This window comes from Myotis daubentonii, chromosome 7 (genome assembly GCF_963259705.1).
Source record: "Myotis daubentonii chromosome 7, mMyoDau2.1, whole genome shotgun sequence".
Taxonomy (NCBI): Eukaryota; Metazoa; Chordata; class Mammalia; order Chiroptera; family Vespertilionidae; genus Myotis; species Myotis daubentonii.
Genome location: NC_081846.1, coordinates 51,716,249 through 51,742,461, shown reverse-complemented (window position 1 = coordinate 51,742,461; position 26,213 = coordinate 51,716,249). Strand labels below are relative to the sequence as shown.

The window sequence follows — 26,213 nt, the reverse complement described above, 5'->3', positions numbered from 1 at the left end:
TATAAAGGACTGACTTATTCCTAGAATATATAAAAACTACTCAAAACTTAATAAGAAAAGAAACCGCTCAGTTAATATAATGGCAAAAGATTTGAACATCCATTTCTCAATAGAAGCTGTACATATAGAGAGCAAGGACATGAAAAGACACTCAACATCATTAGTCATTAAGAAAATTCAAAACAAAACAGCAATGAGTTACTTAATATAACGGATAATAAGCCCTACCACACCCAATGTTGGCAGATGTATTTGAGGCACTGTAACGCTGACATGAATTAGATCTCACTATAGCTTTCCATGATATTTACCTTTCAACTTACATTTTCCTTTTAATAAAACGCTGTTATCCTTTCTCTTATCCTCAAGACTTAAGTGCCCATTTAACATGCCTCTAGCCCAAATAGGCCATAATATTAATGAGAATTTAAAGTTAGAATCTAATAGAAGATGCCTTGCTGATATCATGAGAGGAGCTGCAGGAAACACCTTTTGTGCTACAGAAACCCAAAAGAATGGTTAGGAGTGGGTATACGTAAAGTTTTCTTCTTAACATTTTAGACTACTTAACTTCAGAATAAAACCTCAAATATGATAAGTAGTAAAATACAGTGGTTGGAAATATCAGTGATGTCTGTTTTTCACATTAAACTGACAATCAGATTCCCTCTCGGCTTTCTTGAGACAATTGTATAGTAGTTAACCTCATCCCAAATGTATTTTCTACCACCAGCTAATTTTCTTATATATATCTAAAAAGTTTCTTTCACTTCCCAACTTCAGCAACAATTTTGTATTTCTCTTTTCGAATGAGAATGCCTGTATACCAAATGAAAACCCAGTTCCAATTTGGCAGAAATATTTCTACTTAAAATTTTAATAATAATAATAAAGCTTTGTTTATCCCTCAGTACCTGAGCTTCTTCCTGTTGCTTTTTAAGCTGTTCGAGCATCTGCTGAAATTCAGCCTCTTTCTGCTCTGCTTCTTCCAAGGTGGCCTGATTCTGTTCTTCATAGGCCATGGCCACCACAGCCAGGATCAAATTCACCAAGTAAAAAGAGCCCAGAAAAATCACCAGGACAAAAAATATCATATATGTTTTTCCAGCAGCACGTAATGTCTGGGGGGGGGGGAGGAATAATTTCATGAGTATTTCATATCATGTCAATAAATACCTGATTACCATACTTAGATAACCAGAAGGTGAATGCTTTTTAGCATCCAATGTATTTTAACCTCGTCTGAAAGGCACCCTCCATGAAAGCCACCCTTAATGCCTTTCATGCAAGAAACTCGCAATATATATGTACTAACTGAATGAACAATTGAGGTCCTCAACACCCTGACTTTAAACAGGACCTTCCTCTGTATTCCAGAGTGTTATAAACAAGTATCCACATTTTTCATTTCATGTATGTTCATAAAATTAAATTCTAGGCATGTTAATTTAACATCACTGTGATGGCCTAAATGCCCCCAGAATTCATATGTTGAAATCCTAATGCCCAGTGTGATGGTATTAGAAGGTGGGACATTTGGGAGGTGCTTAGATCCTGAGTTGGAGCCCTCATGAATGAGATTAGTGCCTTATAAAAAGAGCTTCCAGAGAGCTCCCTCGCTCCTTACACCAGGTGATGACACAGTGATAAGGTGATAAGTTCTGAACCAGAAAGAAGGCTCTGGCCAAGGTGAGACCATGCTGGTGTCTTGATTTTGCACTTCCTAGACTCTAGAACTGTAAGAAATAAATTTCTATTATTTGTAAGCTACCCAGGTGTGGTATTTTGTTATGACAGGCCAAATGGACGAAAACACTTACCAATTGGTAAAGGTTTTCCCAGTAATCTTGAGTCATCAGTCGAAATAGAGACAAGAAAGCCCAGCTAAAGGTGTCAAAGCTTGTGTAGCCATAGTTGGGGTTTCGACCAGCCTTCACACAGATGTATCCCTCTGGGCATTGGCTGTAAGAGAGAAATGGAGCTAAGGTCAGTATGGCAATTACTGCAATCTCAATCAACATTGTTGTCTGTGATTAATTTTCTTGCCTTTCATTTCTAGAACATTTCAGATAATTGCTCACAGTGAAACTCTTATCAGATGAAATTTATTAGGGAAACCAATAGAAAATTTAGGTTCAAAAAGTCAGGTTTATAGACAGAATGGCAGAGGGGCAACAATCACACACTTTTGTCTCTGTCACCATCAATATCCTGCTCTTTACAAAGTGGGAAGGGTCAATAATTAAAAATAAGCCTGGCTGGCATGGCTCAGTGGTTGAGCATTGACCTATGAACCAGAAGGTCATGGTTCAATTCCAGGTCAGGAACATGCCCTGGTTGTGGGCTCAATCCCAGTAGGGGGTGTGCAGGAGGCAGCCAATCAATGCTTCTCTGTCATCATTGATGTTTTTATCTCTCTCTCCCTCTCACTTCCTCTCTGAAATCAATAAAAAACATTTTTAAATAAATAAATAATAAAACAATAAAAAGTCAGAAAACAACCAAAGGTTAATTAAGCTCAACTTAATGAGCTTATTTGTCAACCACGCTGGTAGAATTTTCTAAGATAAAATTTATATTTTAGAACAATTTTAGATTTATAGAAAATTTGCAGAGTGTAAGAGACTTCCCATATGTCCCATACCCAGCTTTTGCATATTATTAACATCTTCTGGTACATTTAAATAAATATTGATACATTATTATTAACCAAAGTCCATACTTCATTAAGAATTTTATTTGACATTTAACAATATAGCAGTTATCAATTTTAGTAAATAAATGAACCAACCCATAGCATGTACTCAATAAAAGGAAGTGATTGCTATTATTTAATAAGAATAAAGTAGGCATTAACCAACCTTATCCAAAATCTTATCTAATCTTTTACATTAAAAATAATAATAAAAAATAATAGGTAACATGCAATAAATGCTTATGATGGACCAGATGCTAGTAATTAATCACCATAACCATCATAAAAGAGAGGTGATATCACTCTCCCCATTTTAGAAATAAGTAAACTCAGCTAGAAAGAGCTTAGGACACTTTTCCAAGGGCAAAGAGTTTATAAATGGTGGAGCTAGAATTTGAATGTAGGCATATATGAACTGTAGAAGTTATGCTCTTATTTACTACAGTCTAACAGCAAAGGTTGGGAAAACTATCAGGAAAAAAAAATCTCCCCTAAACTCCATCTCTAAGATCGGTATATGTTTTTACTAGCTCACTTAGACTTTCATGGCTAAACCAGTTTTCAGTTTTCTAGGATGACTCGAAATATGTTCTGTAAGTTCTGTGATCTAAGAGTCACTTACTATTGCTATCTCTTGGATTCTAAAAAATTTACTCTCTATTCTGATTTAAAATTAATTTACAATATTCTTTCAAAAATATGTTGGGTGTGAGAGACTAGCAGGATGGCTAAGATATTGCAGCATCTGTTACTGTAGAATGTGACCAAAAAGAACTGTTAATATACAAACTCAGACTTGAACATGCCCTGGACATTCATCTGCCTCTTGGCTTCATTACACACAGGGCTTCATGTTATTTCAAGATTATGAATTCTCTCAAAGCTGTTTCCCAACTGGGCTTGCACCCTGAAGACCATGCTCTATTCTGGATCCTTTCCTGCCACATCAAAACTTATCCAACTGCACATCTTCACCCACAGCCTCCCATCTTGTGTTTCCTTCCCTGTATTTCCTCAATGGCTCTGAAGCATTTACAGGAAGGACGGACTATGGACATTCGCACTTTGGAGCAATAGTACAAGTGCATCTTAATTGTGAAACTTTGCAGAGATCTTCGCCCAAAGGGATGGCGTTAGTGCCTATGAGTTTAGAGCTGATAGCAATCCAGTAAGACAGAGAAGGTACTTCCTGGGTAGGCAGCGCCACCCTTTATTGTATGCATGTGATGCTATCCTTATGTTTTTTTCTTCCCTGCTTTTTCCCCAAGTGCTCTATATCTTTAAAAAATATTGTTCCTTACCCTGCATCTGAGCCATTTCCACAGAGTAAAGGATCTTCATGTTCATCCAAAACATAAAAGTGACCTGTTAATATGAAAAATAAACTAGTTTAGTTCATGTCAGTCCTATTGACATTAAGAAAAATGAGAGTTTGACTAGCTCAGTTGTTTCCAAAATGGACACCGATAAAGTATATTTACAAAGGTAGCTTCACACCCACAGCCTCAACTATTTATTGAAAATTCGTTCAGCAAGAGCAAAGGTTAGCAACGTAGCAGTTTCTTACTGTCATCTTCAATGTAATCCTTCCAGTTAAATGTGCTCATTGTTACATTAACAAATGTCCCGTTTGAATCCATCGTGCCATTAAAGAAGGAAGTGGTGTTGCTTTCAAAAGCAGAATCGCTTGGGGGCCACTGCAAGCATTTATTCCGCAGGTTGCCCATGAAGAGCTGCAGCCCGATCAGCGCAAACACGCTCAGACAGAACACCGTCAGGATCATGACGTCCGAGAGCTTCTTCACCGACTGGATCAGGGCCCCCACGATGGTCTTCAGGCCTGAGAAGAGAGAGTGCTAGGCCACCTGAGGAAGAGTGCCATACCCACACGTCCCCTTAATAGTCACACACATTCTCAATCCCAGCTTTGTGGACAGCCAGATGGTTTGAGAAATGGATGACGAGCAGATTTCATTTGTGAACAATGTACTTTCTGGAGGTTAAAAATGAAAGTGTAAATGTCTAGGCAGGAAGTTGTGTGTGTGTGTGTGTGTGTGTGTGTGTGTGTGTGTGTCTTTACATGCTGCCACCAACATGAAAAGACACAGATCCAATTATTTTTCATTTCTCATTTTGTGTTTCATGAGGCTATTTCCCTCCAAGCCATTCTTTATACTAGCTTCCAACTAGTAATGATTTAGAGGGGAAAAGAATTTTAAAATGATAAAAACAGCCATGTGCACACTGTTTAATAATATTTTCTCTTAAAAAAGATATCTTATTGAAATAGATCTGCAGTGAATGGTAAAATCCAAATCAGTTAGTAAAGCCATGGTAGCAAAGCTATTTTAAGGCTGTTAAAGAGAAAACTTTACATTATAAATGCAAAGAAAAAAATAAAGGAAGAGAGCAAAAGTAGTATTTTAATAGACATCTCATGCAATTTTCTATTAAACTCAAAGGCTGATTTCATAAATAAGCATATGATTTTTAAAATTCTAGGAACTGGGATGCATTGAAAAATCAGCATTCTCAGAGGTAATAAGAATAATAAGCAACTGGGCTAATGCTGTAAGTGTGATTTCAACTTCACTATTATTACCGTATATTCAGACAGCCTCAGTGTTTAACCCAGCTCTCACCTGGAATGACTGAAATTGTTTTTAACCCTTGGAGAAATCTGAATGTTCTCAACGCTGAAACATTACCCAGGTCCACAAGCTCTGTCACATATCTGCAATAGGGAGTTCACACAAAACACAGCAATGCACAAGAATAGTTGAAGATATAAGGGTCCTATCACCATACACCAGTTTCTTCTTACCTGGAATTACAGAAATCGTTTTCAAAGCTCTCAAGACTCTGAAAGTTCGAAGAGCTGAAACATTGCCTAGGTTTACAAATTCTGTTATATACCTGTAGAATAAAATCCGAGTTACTGATAGTTTTGGCAAAGTTTATATTAAATAAAGAATGCAAGCTAGGTTTGACATATTAAGTCCTTGAGTTAAACAAGTAGAATTGTTATAGAGTTCAAGGTGCTATATGATAAAAGCTGCTTCTATGGATTAAAATTGTGTTGCTTTATTTCAGTATAATTTTCACTAATGTAAACAAAGGTGTTTGCAAAATGAACCAAAGTACAGTTGGTGGTATTAAATTATAGTCAATGAATAACTTCATTTTGATGAAGTGGAAGACTGTATGACATGAAAGTAATACCATTTTTAGCTCATTTACCAGATAAATATACCTTGTAATATGTATTCTAATATGTATTCTCAACATATATGGAGCATGTAGTTAATTTGATTAATAAGCATACTCTATATTTAAAATATGCTACAACATGATTTATGCCGCAACTATTTTCATTCCTTTGAGTTTATCAATTTTTCAGAAATACTCACGCCATCACAATGACACTGAAATCCAACCAGTTCCATGGATCACGAAGGAATGTAAAATTTTCTAGGCAAAATCCTCTTGCCAAGATTTTTATTAGAGACTCAAAGGTATAGATCCCAGTGAATGTGTACCTAGGAAAACCATCCAAATAAAAATTAACAATTTTGTTTGAACTGTTGAAATAGATGTTTTCAAATATAGCAAATCTTTTCCTTCTTTGGGTTTTCAATTGACTAAAATTTTGTTCCTATTTCACTTACCAAAAAAAAATCTAGTTTAATTAATCTTTGAGTAAAGGGTTAAACTGAAGAGATAATATTTTCCCCAAAGAATATTATCTTACTACTTAAGTTTTAGAATAAGTTTCCTATGTTATGAATAATCAAACTTGATTCAAGCAACATTATCTGATTAAAATATAAAATAAGCTATATATGTAGTTTTCAATTTTCTTGTAGCCAAATAATAAAGAAGGAACCAGTGAGTCTAATTTTTATATTATATTTTATTTAAACCAATATGCCTAAATTATTATCATTTTAATCATTAAGACTAGCCAAATTTCAAGTTTCAATGGCCTCAGATGCCAGTGTTTCCCTCATTGGGCAGCTCTAGAGGTAATATTTCTTGGGTTGGTATATTTATAATAAAATATTTCATTCAAATTTCATAATGATTAGAATTATTTTGGGGGATATTTTACATCTTGAATCTAAAAATTAGACTTAAGAGTCAGGCATAGAGTTATACAACTGCTTCTCTCTCTCTTCACATATGTTTTGTAGAAATATTATCATAAGAAACTTTTTAACTCACTAGTATGTAAGTGTATACAATTACCAAATTTCAGAGATAAAATTCCTGAATCTAACCTTGCACCAGCTACTATCTCTATGCAATTGGTCCAAATCACATAAACATGCTCAGATTCAAATTTCAGCTCCTAAAAAGGTGAAAGACTTTTCCATTTCCTGTTTACATAGTGAATTTCTAGCCCTTTCCTCTTTGAGTGTTGACAATATAACTTATTTCTGTTTCTTCCAAAAATAATTGAAATGCTTGCTTGTCAACATTGTGTTCTTTTTTAAAGTGCAATTTAAGTTTATTCCTCAGATTATTTCACCCAAGCCACAAATATTTGATTTACTCTTATTAAAAATCATTATATTTTCAAGCCTACTAGAATTTTATATGTGAAAAAAATGAGCGTTATTTTGCACTGTTTCCTGTTGAAATTTTCTTATATGAGGAACAAAGAAATAAGAAGAAAATGTGTGCAGAAATCTCCACATCTAAAATTTTTCCTCCTTTTTTAGCCAATTCAGTTGATTTGAAAGGAATATATTTAATTGCTACCTTTACTTATTATGAAGTAGCTGACTTTATTAGGAAGAGATATAATTTGCAATGTCAAGATTATGTTTACTTGTGTTTTAGTTTGATTATTTGTGTGTTACACATAATCATCAAGATATTACTGTTTGGAGAGAAAGCCGGCCTTGTAAAAGGCCATAAGAGACAGTTCACGTGTATGTTCTATTTATCATACTAATGGTTAGTGCCTTATGGTCTATACTTACACAATTCTGAGTAATCTACAATTACTAGGAGTAAGATTAAATTCCCTACTTCTATTCCTTTTTTTTTTTTAAAGTAAAAAGTTTTGCCCGACCGGCATGGCTTAGTGGTTGAGCATCGACCTATGAACCAGGAGGTCAAAGTTTAATTCCCAGTCAGGGCACATCCCCAGTGTGGGGCATTCAAGAGGCAGCCAATCAATGATTCTCTCTCATCATTGATGTTTCTCTCCCTCTCCCTTCCTCTCTGAAATCAATAAAAACATATTTTAAAAAGAGAATAGTTAAGTTAAAATTTTGTTGGGATACTTGGAGTACATGGTGAGTGCTGATAGCTATGGAAGGAAGAGTCCTAGAGCTTAACATAGGAGACAGATTGCACAGAACAGGTGTTGAGAGTACCTATTACCAAAGTAGATTGAACAGGTAAGTGAGAATCGAGGAAACCTTGATCTTTCTTGGCTGTGTGCCCACTAGGCTCCTAAACATCCTGTTGATTCTGTCCGGGTTGCTTCCCCCTCTGCCCCCCTCCCCCAGTAATTATGTCTATATGTCTATAAAAGTGCCTTGTCTTACATCATATGACCCTCACTATACAGTGTGGTCCTCAGGCCATATCTGTGCATGCCAACTCTTTGTCCTCTTGTACAGGGACTGTTTCTGCTCTGAAGACTTCTGTGTTCATGTCAGAACTGAGTTGTCTTCTCTTTTCATTGGATTCTGGGGTTTGGAGGTGGTTTTTTTCTCTAACTGCTAATATTTTGCTTGTTTTTTTTTTTTGCTAGAGATAATTGATCAGGAAACCTGTGTAAACTTTTCCAAATGGAAGATATAATTCAAAACCAATTGTAAGGCTAAGTTTATTTTCATAATGGATATAGTCAACTCTAAAAATGACTTTAAAAGAGAGACCTGCATATTCAGGTGATAATATTCAGGTGTCATGTAAGCATGTTTAAATGCTTGAATAACTTCTGGTGGAAAAAGTACATACAGAATAGTTGTATAGATATATGTTCATTTGTTAATCTCCAGATCATAAGTGATAACTGAGAATGTTGTTAAATGGCTTGCTTCAAATATAAAAACTGGATTTTCTACTTACTAAAATAATTTCTAGGGAGCATTTCCAAGCTACTACAAAAAGTCTTTAATGTGTTAAGCCACTGGCAAATGATGGCTTAGGATGGTACAATAAATCTTCATGGAAATCTATAAAAATGGTTAGAAATAAAACTACAGTTTTCATCATAGTAACCCATCTCCTATTGAAAATTATTTTTAAAACTATAACAATAAAAATATTATACTAATTTTTCTTTACTAAACCAAATACCTAATTATTGTATTACACCATACATAAATAGCTTATATAACCTAAACACCGTATGCATCACTGAAAAACAAAACATGTTTCTTTATCATGAATAACCTCATATGTGATTTATAACCTCGTCTGTGGAGATAATGTTGTTCCAGTGCAGAAATTGTGTTGTTTAATGCACAATGTTCCCTAGCCTATTGATGTTTTGAAACAATCAGGGGCATCTTTTCCCCACACTTTAAATAGAACATCCTGAGCAATGAAAGAACTTAATACTAAAGCGGAAAATCGTCAGAAGCGCCTTATTTAGTGCAAGCAGGGTCTCATTTAACATGCCAAAGAGCTACCGTGCCTCCTACAATATTGAATCAAATGTTTTATTTTGATAATATCTTTCAAATGTCCCCAGGGTCTCCATCTCAAGGGAAAAAGGACAGGCACCAAGGTCTGAGTCTGCAAAGTAGTTGCTGGCTGTGATTTTCGGTACATAGAGAGTTAACTGGGCCAGTATCTTTTCATTGGGATTGTTACTGTTTTCATTAGTGTAATAATTACAGTTTCATAAGTATGAGTGACCTTTCCTTTATCATCTTTTCCCCTTAAGCCCTTTTATTTTTTGAGCATACTTTTGTGGAGGCATTTTATTTCTTTTATGAAACACATCTCTGATGTTTTAGCACACATGCTAAAGTAAACAATATATCTGAATATCTAAGTAACTTAGTTATCTAAATGTATTTTTCCTAAATATACCATACTAGAGGCCCGGTGCACAAAAATCTGTGCACTCGGGGGTGGTCCCTCAGCCTGGCCTGCGCCCATTTGCAGTCCAGGACTCCTTGGGGGATGTCCACCTGTTGACTTAGGCCCACTCCCAGGGGGATCAGGCCTAAGCTTGCAGTCAGACATCCTTTTGGCAGCCAGGGAGCCCTCAGGGGATGTCTGACTAAAGGCTTAGGCCCCCAAGGGAGCTGTGATGAGGAAGCTGGGTGACAGAGATGCCACGCTGTCCCGCTCCACCACCCCGGGTCGGGTCGCACACGGGATGCCCGGGTGGGCTGGTCAATAGCTGCTGCCCTGCTCGGCCGCCCTGGGTCAGGTCGCACATGGGACGGCCGCCGCCCCGGGTCACAGATAGCAGGCCTGGATGGCAGCAGGCCAGGCAGGATGGCAGTGTCCTGCTCCACTGCCCTGGGTGGCAAATAGCAGGCCTGGATGGCGGCGGGGCAGGCGGGATGGCACTGACCCACCCTGCCTGCAGTATGCAAATTAGCCACCATCTTTGTTGGCGTTTAATTTGCATATCTCGCTGATTAGCCAATGGGAGGCATAGTGAAGGTATGGTCAATTACCATGTTTGTCTATTATTAGATAGGATAATCAAAATGCCCAATATAATAATATAGAGCTAAACACCTATAGTAATAGACTAGAATGTAATTATTTTACCCCTCGAATCTTTCAAATGGTCATTGTATTTTATCTAAAATACATAAATATGATTGAGTATTAACTTATATGAAATGATTGTTTTTTTTCACTAGCTATTATATGCTATTTATAATCTTTCTTAAACAGATACTATCTTCCGTTTGTTGGGAAAAAATACCTAATTGAAGAAAAACTCCCCCCAAAACATCCCTTATCTTCTTTCATATTACAGAAATAATTTTTTTTCTTAGAAGTGTTTAGCCTGACTTCCATAAGTCAGACCATAACCATAAGGAGATTGCTAGAGGATGTGAGTGTGCATTTCTAATTGCAAGAAGTTATTCCTACTTACTCTACATTCTTGGTCCAGTCTGGAGGGTTACTCAAGGTCATAAATACACAGTTGGTCAAAATAGTGCACATGATAAGCATGCTGAATAAAGTAGGTTAGTTAAGGAGTCAATGCTTGTATATTATCATGAGCCTTTACAAATGATCCAGATCACGCAACTATCACAAACACAAGTTACCTGTGAAATTAAACTTACTTATTATTAGTTTTAAAACAATGAAAAAAATAATAAGAAACTTCAAAGTCTGTCGTATGTTCTTGGTCCACCCTCTTGTAAATTTTATATCATTTCCTCACAAAATTGAATTTTATAGAAAGAGAACTCCATTTGAAGTAAGTGGGAAATCTGCATTCCAGTCAGTTATGTGAAATTGCACTGTAAGAGGAAATGACTGTTATTTAGTGAGTTTACAGTATAACACAAGTGTAAAAGTTGTAGTTCAGATATAATTAAAAATATCCACCGACAGACAAAATGTTAATAAATACAATATAAAAACCCTAAAAATGGATAGGCCAGTACAGTCAAGGATTACATTGACTGAGAATTCTACTGTAATGAGATATTCTGGTAGTCTTATAGTGACTAAACAGGTAAACACTATTTTGAGAGCTTCCTGGGAATTAGTGTGATAATTTCTCTTAAGATATCAATCCAGATTTTACTCTAAGGAAGCTTATGATTATTTTTAAGCGAATCTTTTATTTTTTAATATAAATACTTTCCAATATTTATCATAGAATGAGAGGATTTAAATGTACCTCAAAAGGTTATCAGTTCTATTTGTCCTATCTCTAGGGTAACCAGTCTTTTGTCTCTTTGATTTTATATAAATCTACTTTGAATCTGCCTATATGAAATGCCTATTCTTGAAACTGCCTCAAAAGAGCACATTTCTATTTTATCATTACTTGTTTGAAAATTTTATTGAAATCCACACTTTTCTGTCATTTTACACATACGTTTTTTAAAAATATATTTTTATTGATTTCAGAGAAGAAGGGAGAGGGAGAGAAAGATAGAAACATCAATGATGAGAGAAAATCATTGATTGGCTGCCCCCTTCATGCCCCCTACACTGGGGATCGAGCCCACAACCCAGCATGTGCCCTTGACTGGAATCTAACCTGGGACCCTTCAATCCACAGGCCGATGCTCTATCCCCTGAGCCAAACCAGCTAGGGCTACACATACTTTTTGACTATCATTGTAACTAAGTACAATGATTTAAAAATATGTATCAATCAGAAGGTAAGGGAAAGGAAGGGGAAGGGAGGGGAGGGGAGGGGAGGGGAGCGGAGGGGAGGGGAGGGGAGGGGAGGGGAGCAGAGGGGAGGGGAGGGGAGGGGAGGGGAGGGGAGAGGAAAAGAAGGGGAAGGGAGGGGAGGGGAGGGGAGGGGAGCGGAGGGGAGAGGAAGCCAAACCAGTGTTGCCCCCGGTTCAATTCCTGGTCAGTGCACATTCCAGGTTTCAGGCTCAATCCCCAGTAGGGGGCTTGCAGGAGGTAGCCGATAGATGTTTCTCTCTCATCGATGTTTCCCCTCTCTCTGTCCCTCTCTCTCTAAAATCCATACAAAACATTTTTTTTTTAAAAAAAAAAAAAAAAAGGAAAGAGCAAGGAACAGCCAGACCCAGATGGTAAAGATACAGAGCCAATTAAGGCAAAAGAAGTTTGAACATTTAGTAATATAGGTTATAATACAATAGACTGTGTTTCTTTAGCAATGGTTATATATGGTCTAATTGAGGTTAATAAAAGTGTGAAGAAGTTTTGCTGTTGTTTCTACTGCACAATGTAATTCATTTACACATTCGCTATGATAGTTGCAATTTTACCTCTATTATCATTCTATAATCCACTAGTCATTCTATAATATAATATTCTATAAATAGAATAGTCATCTATAATACAATAATCATTATACAATACAGTAGTCATTCTATAATATAATATTCTATAAATAGAACAGTCATTCTATACTTTTTTAAGTAGCAGAAAATTAATGAGAACAACAGATTAAAGAACAATGTAAAAAATCAACCACTAGAAGTATCATTTAGACAATTCACATGAAAAGGATATGAATGTACCAAAATCTTAATAGCAATTTTTCTAACAGGGTTTAGTGGAGTTAAAATATACAAGGCAGAGGTGGCACTGAATCGGAAAATTGCCTTCCCTTTATTCAATACTATAAAAGTCTGCAAAAGAAAATATGAGAAAAATTAATAGATTAGACATGTGGCTTATTTGAAGAGCTTACACACATGAGAACTTTTTACCTGATTTTTTGTTCAAACTTGTTTAAACCAGTTGGTATAGCATAACAAAAAAACATGGTAAATGTCTGTCCCCTAAAATAACTTACAGCTACAAATAAAAATATGACTTAACATTATCTAATCTGTGTCTAAGGTTCTAACTTTATGATACAAATTAATATCCAACACAAAATGTTTACCAAGTTATAAGGTAACTTAGCAGACTCCAATTCTATTTAAAGCTTACCATCTGTCACAGCTTTGGGAACTTTTCAGTTTATTCTGTACATGTTGCTATTAAAATAATCTTTTATAAATATTTTAATTACATCAAGTCATCTACTTCCAATGTTTATGAGGACTCTTTATTTTCCCTGTGGTAGTTGTCCTACTTTAAAATGTCAAAACCTGGTTTTGATGATTCTATAGATCTGCTGGTAACAGAGGAGACAACTACATTGAAAATTAGGGTAACGTACATCATTTTGAAGGGAATTTTATAGCTAAAAGGCTATAATCTGAAACCTCTAATCAATTTAGCATTGAAGCTATGCTACCAGAGATTACCTACCACATCTCTCTGGCGACCCACAGGTTGAGAACCGCTAAGATCATCTTTTATTTTTTTTTCCTTCAAGGCAACTCTGCTTCAGCCAATTCAACTCACTTGTCAATCCCACTCCCAACCTGTCAGCTTCTCCCTCTGACTCTGAAAAAGGGTGTCACAGGATCCTAGAGGAAAGAGGACCCTGCGACGTCATCTCTGCAAACTCCCTCCCATTTCATGTCCATAGCAGACTTGACAATAAGATCCCTACAATGCCCAGCTATTATATCAAAGTTCTTAGTTTTGTCTCATATTAGAATCTCCTGAGGTGACTTTAAAATTGCCAATATTCTGAAGGATGGGCACAGACATGGTATGTTTAAAAATTTCCTCAGATGATTCTAAAATTCAGCCAGGGTTGAAAATCTCTGGGAATGTCCTCAGTTATCAAAGTCACCTCTTCCATCATGTCTTTCCAAATAAATTTTGATGTCTTCTGATCACTCCCTAATTGTTTTCTTCACCAGTGAAGTCTTTGTATGTTAATTTGCACACTTTGACATGTTGCTTGTAATTATAGTTAAGTAGTAATTTACATGTAGGGCTCATTCCACTGAGGGCTAGGTCAGAAGTTATAAACCACTAAGCATAAAGAGTATACAATCTTCTTTTCCTCCACACTTTTCACAGTATTTAATAGTGCTATTTGTAAATAAGTACTTGTTTAATTAAATGTGGGTGTACCTTTAAGATGCCATTTACCTCTAAGACATCTATATACCCATTTACTTAATAATATGTTTTTACCCTTTAACCAACATCTATATCCTATGTAGTCATGGTCACTGACAACATGCCCTGTTTGAATAGGTAGTCAGGAACATATTGTGAGTATAAAGGGCAGAGAACACCATTTCTCTATACATTGCCCTTTTGTATTTAAGACCATGGAGCCAACCATTACCTAACCAACCATATATTTTTTTTTTTTCTGAACGGCATTCTATAAATGTGAACAATTCTATGAAGAGAGCAGGCAAGTTGTTCTGTATTAGCATTGAGATTATCCAGAAGGAACTGTGGACATGGGAAGACTGCCCTTGAAGCACAAATGCATTAAAAGATTTTCTTGAATTCACAGGATTAGATCATCTAATATTATAGTCAAACAGTCTGGATCCATTTAAGCAGTCGATGACAGCAATAACATATAAAGTTCACCATAATTCAAGATGCATTTGATTACGCTTTTTTGAAACAATTTCCCTGAAAAGCAATTGCCACTTGTAACATTAGAAGATTTTATTTTGAAAAAATATCCAAAGGCAAAGCGAATGAAAGCAAACTGTTCATTTACACATGGACTCCTACACTCCTCCTGTGAGATTATCTTGAGTGGCACTAATGGGATTAAAGCAGACATGCCAAGGGCGTCTTCATTGAATTTGCAGGTTCTAGAACAGAGCAGGCCTTTAGAACAAAAAGTATGTGTAAAAAAAGGCCCGTTTATTTCTGCAAAACAACACCAAACACAAAATAAACCTTGATTTCTGAGAAGTGAGATACTAACATCCTGTATAGGAGACAAGAAAGACATTTGAAATGTGGGCCCCGATGTTATTGAAAGATGTGAAAACTAAAAAGACTTGAGGAGATGACAGATAATTGGAGGAGGAGTAAATAGTGTCAATTCCAAAAGCTGGTCTTCAAGTAATGATAAGCAATGAGGTGACTTTAAAAATTCAATAATAGCCCATTCCTACTAGATGATGATTGTTATAAGTGGACATATGTTAAACTGGTCCTTGTCCACTCTGGAATGCTGCCTGCTTCTTTTTTTCCAGGTAAACACACATGTTATGTAGCTTTACTAACATTTTGACTACTTGGCACAAGAATAAGCTTTACATCTCTGAGTAGGAAGGTTCACATCAATCAGAGAATTAAAAAAATTATACAACCAATTTTTAAACATTTTCTTGTGTTACATTAATAAACACCAGGTAGAGTTCTGCTTAATGGTTAAGAGCTCCAGGCCTGGAGCCTCACTGCCTGGGCTCAAATCTTGAATTCAGCACTTATAATGTGAGATCTTGGGTAAGTTACTTAACTGCTCTGCGCGTCTCTTTTCATCTGTAAAATGACACTAACGTAGGACCTACCCCGCTGGCTCTTTCAATATCAAATGAGTTACGTTTGAGTTCTACTCACAGTGCCTGACAAAGTATGTGCACAACAAATGTTAGCTATTATTATTATCACTGTCACTGTCCTGAAGTCATTCCCTGGTCAACTTAAATGCCATTAAAAGACATTGTGATGTTGCTCACCTGATTAGATTAGGTGTGTAAATGTGTCTTTAATGGCAGCAAACAGTTACATAATGTTTTACAACTTTAAAAAGCCTTTCACTTGCATTATTTCCTAATTAGCGTAAGTTTCATAGCATATCTTAAAATTCCAGAACTTCTCCATTAACTTCTTACATTACTTGCACCTTAAGAGATCATAAACTACTTTTTCTTCAATAGCACCTCAAACTTCATCTTTATAGATATTTCAAAAGGAAAGTAGTGCAGCCAACAGTGATGAGAAAAAAGTCTAGATGTTTCTCAAGATGGGTCATGGCCACTATGAACAAATCAAGGTCCAAATCTGGTTCTCAGACAGGCGGCAATAAAGCTGACTTTGTTAGCACACAGAGAACAATTCAGTTTCCAAGCGGCAGACTCACCATGTTTTAAAGTCTAACATACGAAATCATAATGCCAACCCATTTATTTACAATGAGATATATTACTTCCACATGGACTGAAATAATTGCAGTAGCATAGCTAGCACAATCTTTCCTTTTAAGCAGATCTATGGGAAGACAAATTATAAGAAGGTTTTTTTTGCTGAGGTTGGAGCCTTAAAAAACCTTCTTAATCAAATGATTCAGAATGCTTGACCTCTCTGTTAGGTAGCCCACTGAAATGGCCTTCATTTGAGGAGAAAAATGCTTTCAGGATACTACTAAATATGTCTCCCTTAGAAAATGCTAATGTTAATCTCTAGTATTCTCCCCCCTCCCTTATTTATCTTACCATTTCCCTTGCTTAAAGATACTTCCTGTCTTTAAGTTGCAAATGCATTGAATCATGTCAAAGTAAGTGATACCCCTTCTCTTGAAGGTATCGTTGCAAATATATTCTTTTCATAGAACTGTCTTCTGGTTCCTTGGGGGATGTCTCACTCTCATCATCGTGTGTAATAATCCAGCAACTAAATTTCAAAATTTCTATAGAAATGTGCTGGAATAAATTACTTTTAGGAATCTAGGAATATATTCTCATTGCCACCTTCTATGAAACTAGTTTAAAAGGCAGAAGAAAAGAATTGTTTAAGTATTTAATTTTGTGTGGTGGCTTTAAATAAAGCATTATAAAACTTGCTGCTCAAAGTGTGTCCCATGTACGAGCCGCATGAGTCTCACTCAGAGGCACCTTAGAAATGCGGGATCTCTGGCCCCACCCCAGGTCTATAGAATCAGAATCTGTATTTAACAAGATCCTCCGGTGATAAGTACAGTGTGCCCATCTGCTTAAGTATGTCAACAATAACAGATACTTTGCTTTGCTAATGCCAATTTAATTCTATCTCAATTGCTGGGACATTGCAGACATGGTCCATCTCTTCACTTCTCTCCACTGGAACCAAATCTTGACTTCATTTCTTATGAGCATTTCTGCTTCTTATAGAATCAAATTTGAACAGTATGTGGAGTGGCATGTATATGAGCCTGAGAAAAGCCCATTAATGTTGAGTGTTTAATAAAAGACTTAACTTTGGAAGCATAACTGAACTTTCAGAAGCACAGAATCAGCACTCACTTTCTTACTGATGTAGTATGGGTCCAGGTCCTCCAGGGGCTCTGACACCATCCCAGGAGGGATGTCTCCGTAAATAAATGGAAGGTTTTTTCCAGCTTCCAAGTCACCATTTGGCTTTGGTTTGTTCTCATCATCATTGTCTTGTTCTCTCTTGGGGTTCTTGGCTTTCTCTTCTGCAGCACGTTTTTCGATAGCAGCAAGGGAATCTCTAGTGAAAAGGCGGAAGCTCTCAGGTCCCGGGGGTACCAGCAGTGCCTGTGCCATCTTTTCATCCTGCACATTTAATCACGTGTAGCTTCTTGCATAAGAATTGCCTGTAAACAAACAAAAATGAATGAGAGTTAGGAAAGCAAATGAATGAGAGGGATTAAGAAAATCATCCAAGATGTTATTTAATGTTCCTTCTAGTAATTTTTTAAAAGTACTGCACTACAAATTTTAACTTGGACACATCATAATTCAATCTAAAATTTTTAATAAGCAAACCTTAGAAGTCTATTGAAACTCTGTTCTGAGCCAAAATATAGTATACTTTTGGTAAAAAGAGTAATGCTTGTGAATAAAATACTTAAGGACTCATATTTCTTTCACCTCTCCTTTTATCACATCTTACTCTCCAAATAAAGACATATTGAAGAAAAGACAATATTATAGACTGACTCATAGAATCTCAGGATAGGAAAGAAGTTTTGTGTAACCCAACCCCTGTTCTAGTCATCAGCATCCTTCATCACTGGTTCTCCAGGGAAGGTCTGACCAGCAGCAAGTACAGGGAAGTCAAGACTTTGTTTCCTTTTAGCTTTTCCTTTTGGATCCTTCTGGGGCATCTTCTGAGGCAATGCAGAATATGGCAGGGGGTGGGGGGAAGGTAGGTTTACAGTTGCTCTTATGGAAAAGAATACAATGCTATATAATAAAACCCCAATATGCAAATTGACCAAACGGTGGAACGACTGGTAGCTATGATGTGACCATCAGGGGGCAGATGCTCAACACAGGAGCTGCCCCTTGTGGGGAATCAGGCCTAAGCCAGCAGGCAGACATCCCCCAAGGGGTCTCGGACTGCAAGAGGGTGCAGGCCAGGCTGAGGGGCCCCCCTGAGTGCACAAATTTCATACATTGGGCCTCTAGTAATACTATATAATAAAAGTGTAATATGAAAATTGACCCTAATGGCAGAACAACCTGGAATGACCACCAGGGGGCAGATGCTCAATGCAGGAGCTGCCCCCTGGTGGTCGGTGCACTCCCACAGGGGGAGCTCTGCTCAGCCACAAGCCGGGCTGAGGGCTGCAAACACAGCAGTGTGGTGGGAGCCTCTCCCGCCTTCTCAGCAACGCTAAGGTTTCTGACTGCCAGCTTAGGTCCTATCCTCCAGGGAACAGGCCTAAGCTGGCAGGTGGACATCCCTCGAGGGCTCCCGGGCTGCAAGAGGACACAGGCCAGGCTGAGTGACAACCACCGCCCCCCCCCCCCACACCGAGTGCACAAATTTTTGTGCACCGGGCCTCTAATTAATAACGAATAACACTGCGTTTTGCATACTCAGAACTGTGATCCTACTTTTGTCCAACCCTGTATGTTTATTTCATTTTCTAATCTGCTGCTCTTTAACTATTCTAAGACAATTTTCAGATGCTTCCTGAATCTTTCATTTGGTATAGTGGTTAAAAGCATGGAATATGGCCTGGCTGTCATGGCTCAATGGTTGAGCATCGACCTATGAAACAGGAGGTCATGATTTGATTCCCTGTCTGGACACATGCCCGGTTGCGGGCTTGATCCCCAGTGTGGAGTATGCAGGAGGCAGTCAATCAATGATTCTCTCTCATAATTGATGTTTCCATCTCTCTCTCTCCCTCTCCCTTCCTCTCTGAAATCAATTTTAAAAATTTAAGAAAAATTAAAAAGCATGGAATATGGAGCTAGAACCCTTTGCTCTAAATCCTGGCTCTACCACTTGTGAGCTACATGACTTTGTAAAATGTAACCCGTCAGTGCATCAGCCTTCATCCATAAAAAGGAATGAGAGAACTGGCCTCCCAGGTTATTGTAAGGAATAAATGAATGAATTTACATGAAGTGTTTAGAATAGTTTCTGGAATTAGTAAACACTATTTTAGTGTCAGCGATCATAATCTAATTATCCTCAGTCTCTCCAGCCATTACTCCTGTTGTGGTTTCAAGCATTTTTACCATTCGAGTCACTCTCGTTTAAGTAAGGTCTTGATTTGCTGGAACCACAGCTGACCACAGAGCTCCAGGAATGGGCTGGAAAGTGAAGAGCACAGGGTGGAGCGGGCGGGGGGGCGGGGGGGGGCATTCACACATGCCTGCCACCTGGCTGGGAGAGGAGAGGAGAGAAGGCAGACATGTGGAGTCGCCTTGCTCAGTTTCCTGGGGAAGGAGGAAGCATTGTGTCTGCTGGAAATGTGACACAATTGCCCAAAATACAGGAAGTCAGCGGCATAAATTTTGAAACGTAAGTTAATAGTTATTTTGCATGGTGCCAAAAAAATCACATTTTAAAAGTCAAGATAGAAAACAGAAACAATAACAACAAAATATGAGTGCATCAGTCGTCTTGTAGAATGATCTAAAACCACGGCCTCAAAGTAGTCATCAAAGTCGGCTGTCACATTTTCCCTGTCCCCATCCTCCCACCCAGCCCTGGCCTCCGCACTAGTCTAGTCTCCATAGTCGTTTATCCCTCAGTGGCTTTCTAATTCTTAGCAGTTTGTTGCATATACTAAACTTATAGACAGTGAGAAACGCTGGATCTTATAGTAACATAAGAAAAGTTGTATAGGTTTATATTATTTTTTGAGTTTAAATCTGTATTACTGGTTCCCTAGTCTGTTCTAATGACAAAAAAAATGATTTTAATAGCTTTTTTTTCATGGAATTTGTTTTTATAATATGACATTATTATATCCCCTGCTACTATGAAGGCATACTAAATAAGTTATAAAATATTAGATTTTTATACAAAAAATTGTGTCGTTTTCCCCACTAGTTCTGAAAAAAACCTTCTGATTTGAGGCGCGGTAAGGCTTTTTTTTTTTTTTGTACTTCATTAAGTGGGATGTGAATGTAAATCAGAAGGTTTGAGAATAGTTATTCTGTTTTACTCAAAAACAGTCAACTATTAATTTACAGCAGAATCAATGTTTTCTTCTATATCATGTCAGTTTTGATGGGCACATAATTGATCCAGCTCGAGGCTGTGTGGAATAATCACAGCCTGTATACTTTCAAGTATGGAAGGAGTTTGCCCTTAACTACAAGTCTTAAATACCCAGAGATGCGTGATTCTCTCATCGCCTGTCATGAACTGAGTGGGTAAGTTTCTTCTCAAGTGTTCAATGAAAATGGATCAGCATGGCAAACCTGTCTTAAGAAGTTTCTATGAAACATGGTTGCTTTCTTAGGGGAAAAGAAAGGTTGCTTTTGTATTTGAGCAATGATTTTGGTTTCTTTATTGACTATGGAATGGTAAACATGTAGCAGTCAGAATGGGAGATCTGGGTTAGCACTGAGTCTATCACTAACTGTTTGCCTGTGTCATTTAACCTTCTTCAACCTCAGTGCCATTGAAGTGCCTTATCATATATGTGGCAGCACTTTGCCACAAAGAAATAATTAATTATACTCATTTAATTGGACTCTCCTGGTTGCTAAGTTTTAAAATGAAATTTGGCTAAAAGCATTTAATGTGGAAATCTTTCAATAATCTTTGGAGATGATCCTGATTTCTTTGAAATATCATAGAACAAGGACCATCATGAAATCATGAATATTTATTTAAAAATAAATAGTTTTATACCTCATGTTCACTTATCAAGACTAGAATAAAGAATCTGAGTCTTGGTCGAAAGATAGTAAAGAAGTCTTTCTAAAATTCCTATCCTCTTATCTCTTATATCCTGAGAAGCCAGGCCAGTGCCCAACTCTGCTTTTCTTCTGCAAGGGGAACTATTTGGATAGGCTGAGACATTAAAGATTACAGGGAGTGGAGTTTCCGGTGGCCCCACCTGCAGCTTTGCTGTTTAGAAACCTCTCCTAGTTCTTTGGAAGTTCTATTTTAATTTTAATTCTACTTTAAAATTTTTCTTCTCTTTTGTTCCTTGTGATCTTATTATACAAAACTCTTACATAATGTTACATTTCTAATAGAGCAGACTTTTAAAAATTAATTCCTGCCGATGTCTTGGCGTGGAATATATATTATTAATGAATATATGTGCATTATAATTTATTAAAATACATCAAATTTAATATGCCAAATTTTCTCCAGAACTGTCCTTGCAAGGACAAAAAAAGATAAGAATAAAAAAGATCTGAGATGATCTCTTAGACTAACACTAGTGTCTCTATGTGTGAATGTGTGTGAGTCAAGCAAAAGCGTCCCTCTATTAGTCAGTAAAAAGGTTGTGGTTCAAATTATCCTGTTTTAGGGATGGACCACGGAATTTCAAACCTGGAAGGGAGTTAGGATAATTCAGGAAATACTTACTGGGAGGCTACCATGCATCAGTGCTGTTCTTGGAGTGCACACCTGTGGTCCCTGCCTTTAGGGAGCTGGCCATCTCTTGGGAGAGACAGATATTTATGCAAATGACTATCATGCAATTATATGTAGCTGGCTATTGTCTGCCCTCCATAAAGCCAAGGGAAGGAAGGGAGGGAGGGGTGTGGTTCATGCAAGTTTCCCTGAGGTAGGTTTTGTAGACTATTTGGGATTTGACCAACTAGATGTGGTGGTGGTAGTTGGGGGAGGGCTAGTAGAAAGACCTACTTGTAGAGACATCTAAGCAGGGAGACAGCATATACATGGATCTAGAAATAACAAAGAGCATGGAGAGTCTGGGAGGTACTATAAGGAATTTATTATGCATGGAGACTAACCTGCCCAAAAGGGAGTAGAAAGAGGAAGGACTAGAAAGTTAGGCAGGATATAGATTACTAAAGGTCTTGTACAGAACACTAAGGTAAGCCAGGGATGGGGAGTGACATGATCAATTTAAAGATTAGAAAGATGGTGGCAGTTTGAAGTGTAGACAAGCAGGAAGTAACCTTAGAACAACGGGCTTCAAAAGTTTGGTGTCAGGATCGCTTTATACTCTTAAAATCATCAGTGACCTCAAAGAGCTTTTGTTTATGGGGGGACTTGTCTCCCTATGCTTACCATATTCAAAATTAAAAGAAAAATTTTAAAACTTTTATTAATTAACTTAATAGTAAACTATTGTATGTTTACATATACTAGTAAAACAAATGTTTAGTGACAATAACTATATTAACCCAAATGAAAAGAATTGAGTGAGAATGAATTTATTTTACATTTGGGTAAATCTCCTCATTGTCTGGCTTAATGAAATACAGCTAGGTTCTTTTAAAAAATATATATATTCTTATTTATTTCAGAGAGGAAGGCAGAGAGAGATGGAAACATCAGTGATGAGACAGGATAATTTATCAGCTGCCTCCTTCAGGCCCTGCACTAGGGATTGAGCCTGCAACCCAGGCATGTGCCCTTGATCGGAATGGAATCTTGGATTCTTATATCTGTTTCTGAGTCCAATCTGTTGAGGTATGCTGTTTTTATCAAAGCAAATTAAGAAAATTTATATATATATATCTGGAAAATCAGAATTTTAAGAATTTTAAGTTAATTGCCTTTTCTTCTTAGATAAACACTAAAACTACAAATAGCAGGGTTTTTTTAAAAAAAATTAGTTTCAAAATGGAACATGGACAGATACATGCAAAAAAAATGAAACTAGACCACCAACTTACACCATATACAAAAGTAAACTCAAAATGGATAAAGGACATAAATGTAAGATGGGAAACCATAAAAATACTAGAGGATTCCACAGGCAGCAAAATCTCAGACATATGCCAAAGCAATTTCCTCACTGATACAGCTCCTAGGGCAATAGAAACTAAAGAGAAGATAAATACATGGGACTAAATCATAATAAAAAGCTTCTTCACAGTAAAAGAAACCATCAACAAAACAAGAAAGCCCACTGCATGGGAGAACATATTTGCCAATGTTATCTCCGATAAGGGTTTAATCTCCAACATTTACAGGGAACTCATACAACTTAACAAAAGGAAGATAAACAACCCAATCAAAAAAAGGGCAACGGACCTGAATAGATACTTTTCGAAAGAGGACAGAAGGAAGGCCAAGAGACATATGAAAACATGCTTAAAATCACTAATCATCTGAGAGATGCAAATTAAAACGACAATGAGGTATCATCTCACACCTGTCAGAATGGCTGTCATCAACAAATCAGCAAATGACTAGTGCTGGCGAGGATGCGGAGAAAAAGGAACCTTCGTGCACTGCTGGTGGGAATGCAGACTGGTGCAGCCACTGTGGAGAACAGCATGGAGTTTCCTCAAAAAACTAAACATGGAGTTCCCATTTGACCCAGTGATCCCACTTCTAGGAATATATCCCAAGAAACTTGAAATACCAGTCAGAAAGGATATATGCACCCCTATGTTCATAGCAGCACAATTTGCAATAGCTAAGATTTGGAAACAGCCTAATGCCCATCAGCAGATGAGTGGATTAGAAAACTGTGGTACATCTACACAATGGAATACTACGCTGCTGTAAAAAGAAGGAACTCCTACCATCTGCAACAGCATGAATGGAACTGGAGAGCATTATGCTAAACAAAATAAGTCAGTTGGAGAAAGGTAAATATCACTCACTTGTGGATTATAATGAACAACATAAACTGATGAGCAAAAACAGATCCAGAGACAGAAAAGCATTGATCAGACCATCAAACCTCATAAGTAAAGCAGTGGAGGGTGGGGGTGGGGGAGGGGGAGAGATCAACCAAAGGACTTGTATGCATTCATATAAGCCTAACCAAAGGACACAGACACTAGGGGGCGAGGGTGAGGGCACAAGCGGGGGCGGGTGGGGTGGAGGGCAATAGGGGGATAAGGACACATATGTAATACCTTAATAAAGAAAAAAATACAAAAAATGCAATTAATAAAAAGTGGAACCTGAAACTATATTAATGAACTTTAATTGATCTTGCCCTTTGCATGGATTTTATCCCATCATGCATGAATAATTTAGAAAATATTGGCACATTATTATGCATATTTTCTATATTTTGAAAAATTTCATTATATAACATTCAAAAACTCACATTTGTTAATATCATCACTGAACTCATGAGAAAAGTGATAATGCATCGGGAGGCTGTCAAGCTCCTGGGGGCAGGTAAAAGTTTTCCAAAATTCCAATTTCCACTTGAAAGCTCCAGTTTTCACTGTCAACAAATGCTGTCATTTGCTTTTCCTGAAGTGAAAGGCTTATCCTTTGTTCATTTTCTGAGAAAATATCTGCCTCATACCTGAGTCTGAATAACATAGTTTGTCAGCTCTTCTTTCAGTGAAAATGGTGTTCCATGAAAAGATAGGAGTGGCTCATTCAGCTCCTGACTCACAATCAGACAAGTGCTTTTCCTTGAGGCAATCATGTGCTTCTGTATGCAGCAGAAATGCTTTCTGTATTCTTCCCATTTCATTATACAGAATATTAAAACTATGTGTTCTTTAGGCTTGATATTATTAATAAAATTAGTAATACTGCTTCATCAAAGATGTTCTTACATGAACTGGCACGTGGACTACTTCAGTTCAATGCTGCTGCCTTGATTCTTGCTAAGCCTTTAGCAGTTTTACCTCCAGGACTTTGGCAGTATCAGTGCAAATACCAAAACAGTGGGAAAAGGCACATGCCATCTTGGTATTATTAAGAAAGTAATTTGGGCCTCATAGTCCCCCCAAAAGGGATTCAGGAACTCACCCCCACCCCAGTTGCCTGCAAACCACCTTTTGAGAACAGCTGCCCAGGAAGGAAGCCGATGGACACCAGTAGTCTAAAGAATAGGGCAAGAAATTTTGACCGAATCTCTAAGGACAGAGCCTTGGCGACCAGAACGTTATTCAAGCCCTGGTTCTGCTGCGCTTTAGCGGTGATCTCGGACAACTGTTTTTATCCTTTACTCTTTAGGTTACCTGTCTGCATTATCTGGAGATATCAATAGCACACACTTTAGAGTTAATGTATATAACTGACAAAATGCACCTAGAGGGTGAGCACAGTGCCGAGAAGATAGTAGGGCATCAAGAAGTCAGAGGGAAAACAAACCACGGCCAGGGAACTGTTTTCAAGGCACAAGAAGGAGGGAGAAAACCATTGAGATTTTTTGATGACTTGATCTGAGAGAGGGAGAAGGAAGAACTACAAGCTCATTCCCAGATTGTCATTAACCCAAGAGAGAAGTGGAGGTTTGTAGGGCATGATAATAAATTCTGTTTGGGATTTATTTAACTTGAGATGCCTGGAGACAACTGGGTGTCTAATTAAAATAGGGGTCTGAGACGCAGGAAAGCCATCTGGGCTGGGAAAATACTGATTAAGAATCAATGGTTGAAACTGAAGCTAAGAATACGCATTACATTGTCTAGGTTAAAAATTGGAAAGATGAAGAGGCAGGACTCCTGTGACTACCAATTTTTAAGGAGAGGGAGCCCAGGATATTAGACAAAGAAGTCAGAGCAGTTATATGGATGCCAAAGGAGGAATTTCCAAGATGCTAATGAAGAGGCATACATTGGATTTGACAGTTAGTCCAACTCCCTGACTTTAAAGTAAACGAGATGCAGGCACAGAGAAGCTAAGTCATCTTCAC

At 37.4% G+C, this 26,213-nt stretch overlaps 1 protein-coding gene across 1 annotated transcript in view; it reads right to left on the bottom strand.

Annotated features, from left to right (window-relative positions):
- The window catches only part of LOC132238582 (sodium channel protein type 3 subunit alpha), a 113,337-nt gene that overhangs the window by 63,593 nt on the left and 23,531 nt on the right, over window positions 1-26,213 (bottom strand). Inside the window, exons 3-11 of the mRNA XM_059704241.1 lie at window positions 17,470-17,783; window positions 12,872-12,990; window positions 10,788-10,877; window positions 6,106-6,234; window positions 5,520-5,611; window positions 4,263-4,535; window positions 3,997-4,060; window positions 1,821-1,962; window positions 915-1,121 (exon numbers count right to left, since the gene is read on the bottom strand). Of these exons, the coding sequence (XP_059560224.1) occupies window positions 915-1,121; window positions 1,821-1,962; window positions 3,997-4,060; window positions 4,263-4,535; window positions 5,520-5,611; window positions 6,106-6,234; window positions 10,788-10,877; window positions 12,872-12,990; window positions 17,470-17,733 (1,380 nt within the window). The 5' untranslated portion in view covers window positions 17,734-17,783. The remainder of the gene's footprint in view (window positions 1-914; window positions 1,122-1,820; window positions 1,963-3,996; window positions 4,061-4,262; window positions 4,536-5,519; window positions 5,612-6,105; window positions 6,235-10,787; window positions 10,878-12,871; window positions 12,991-17,469; window positions 17,784-26,213) is intronic.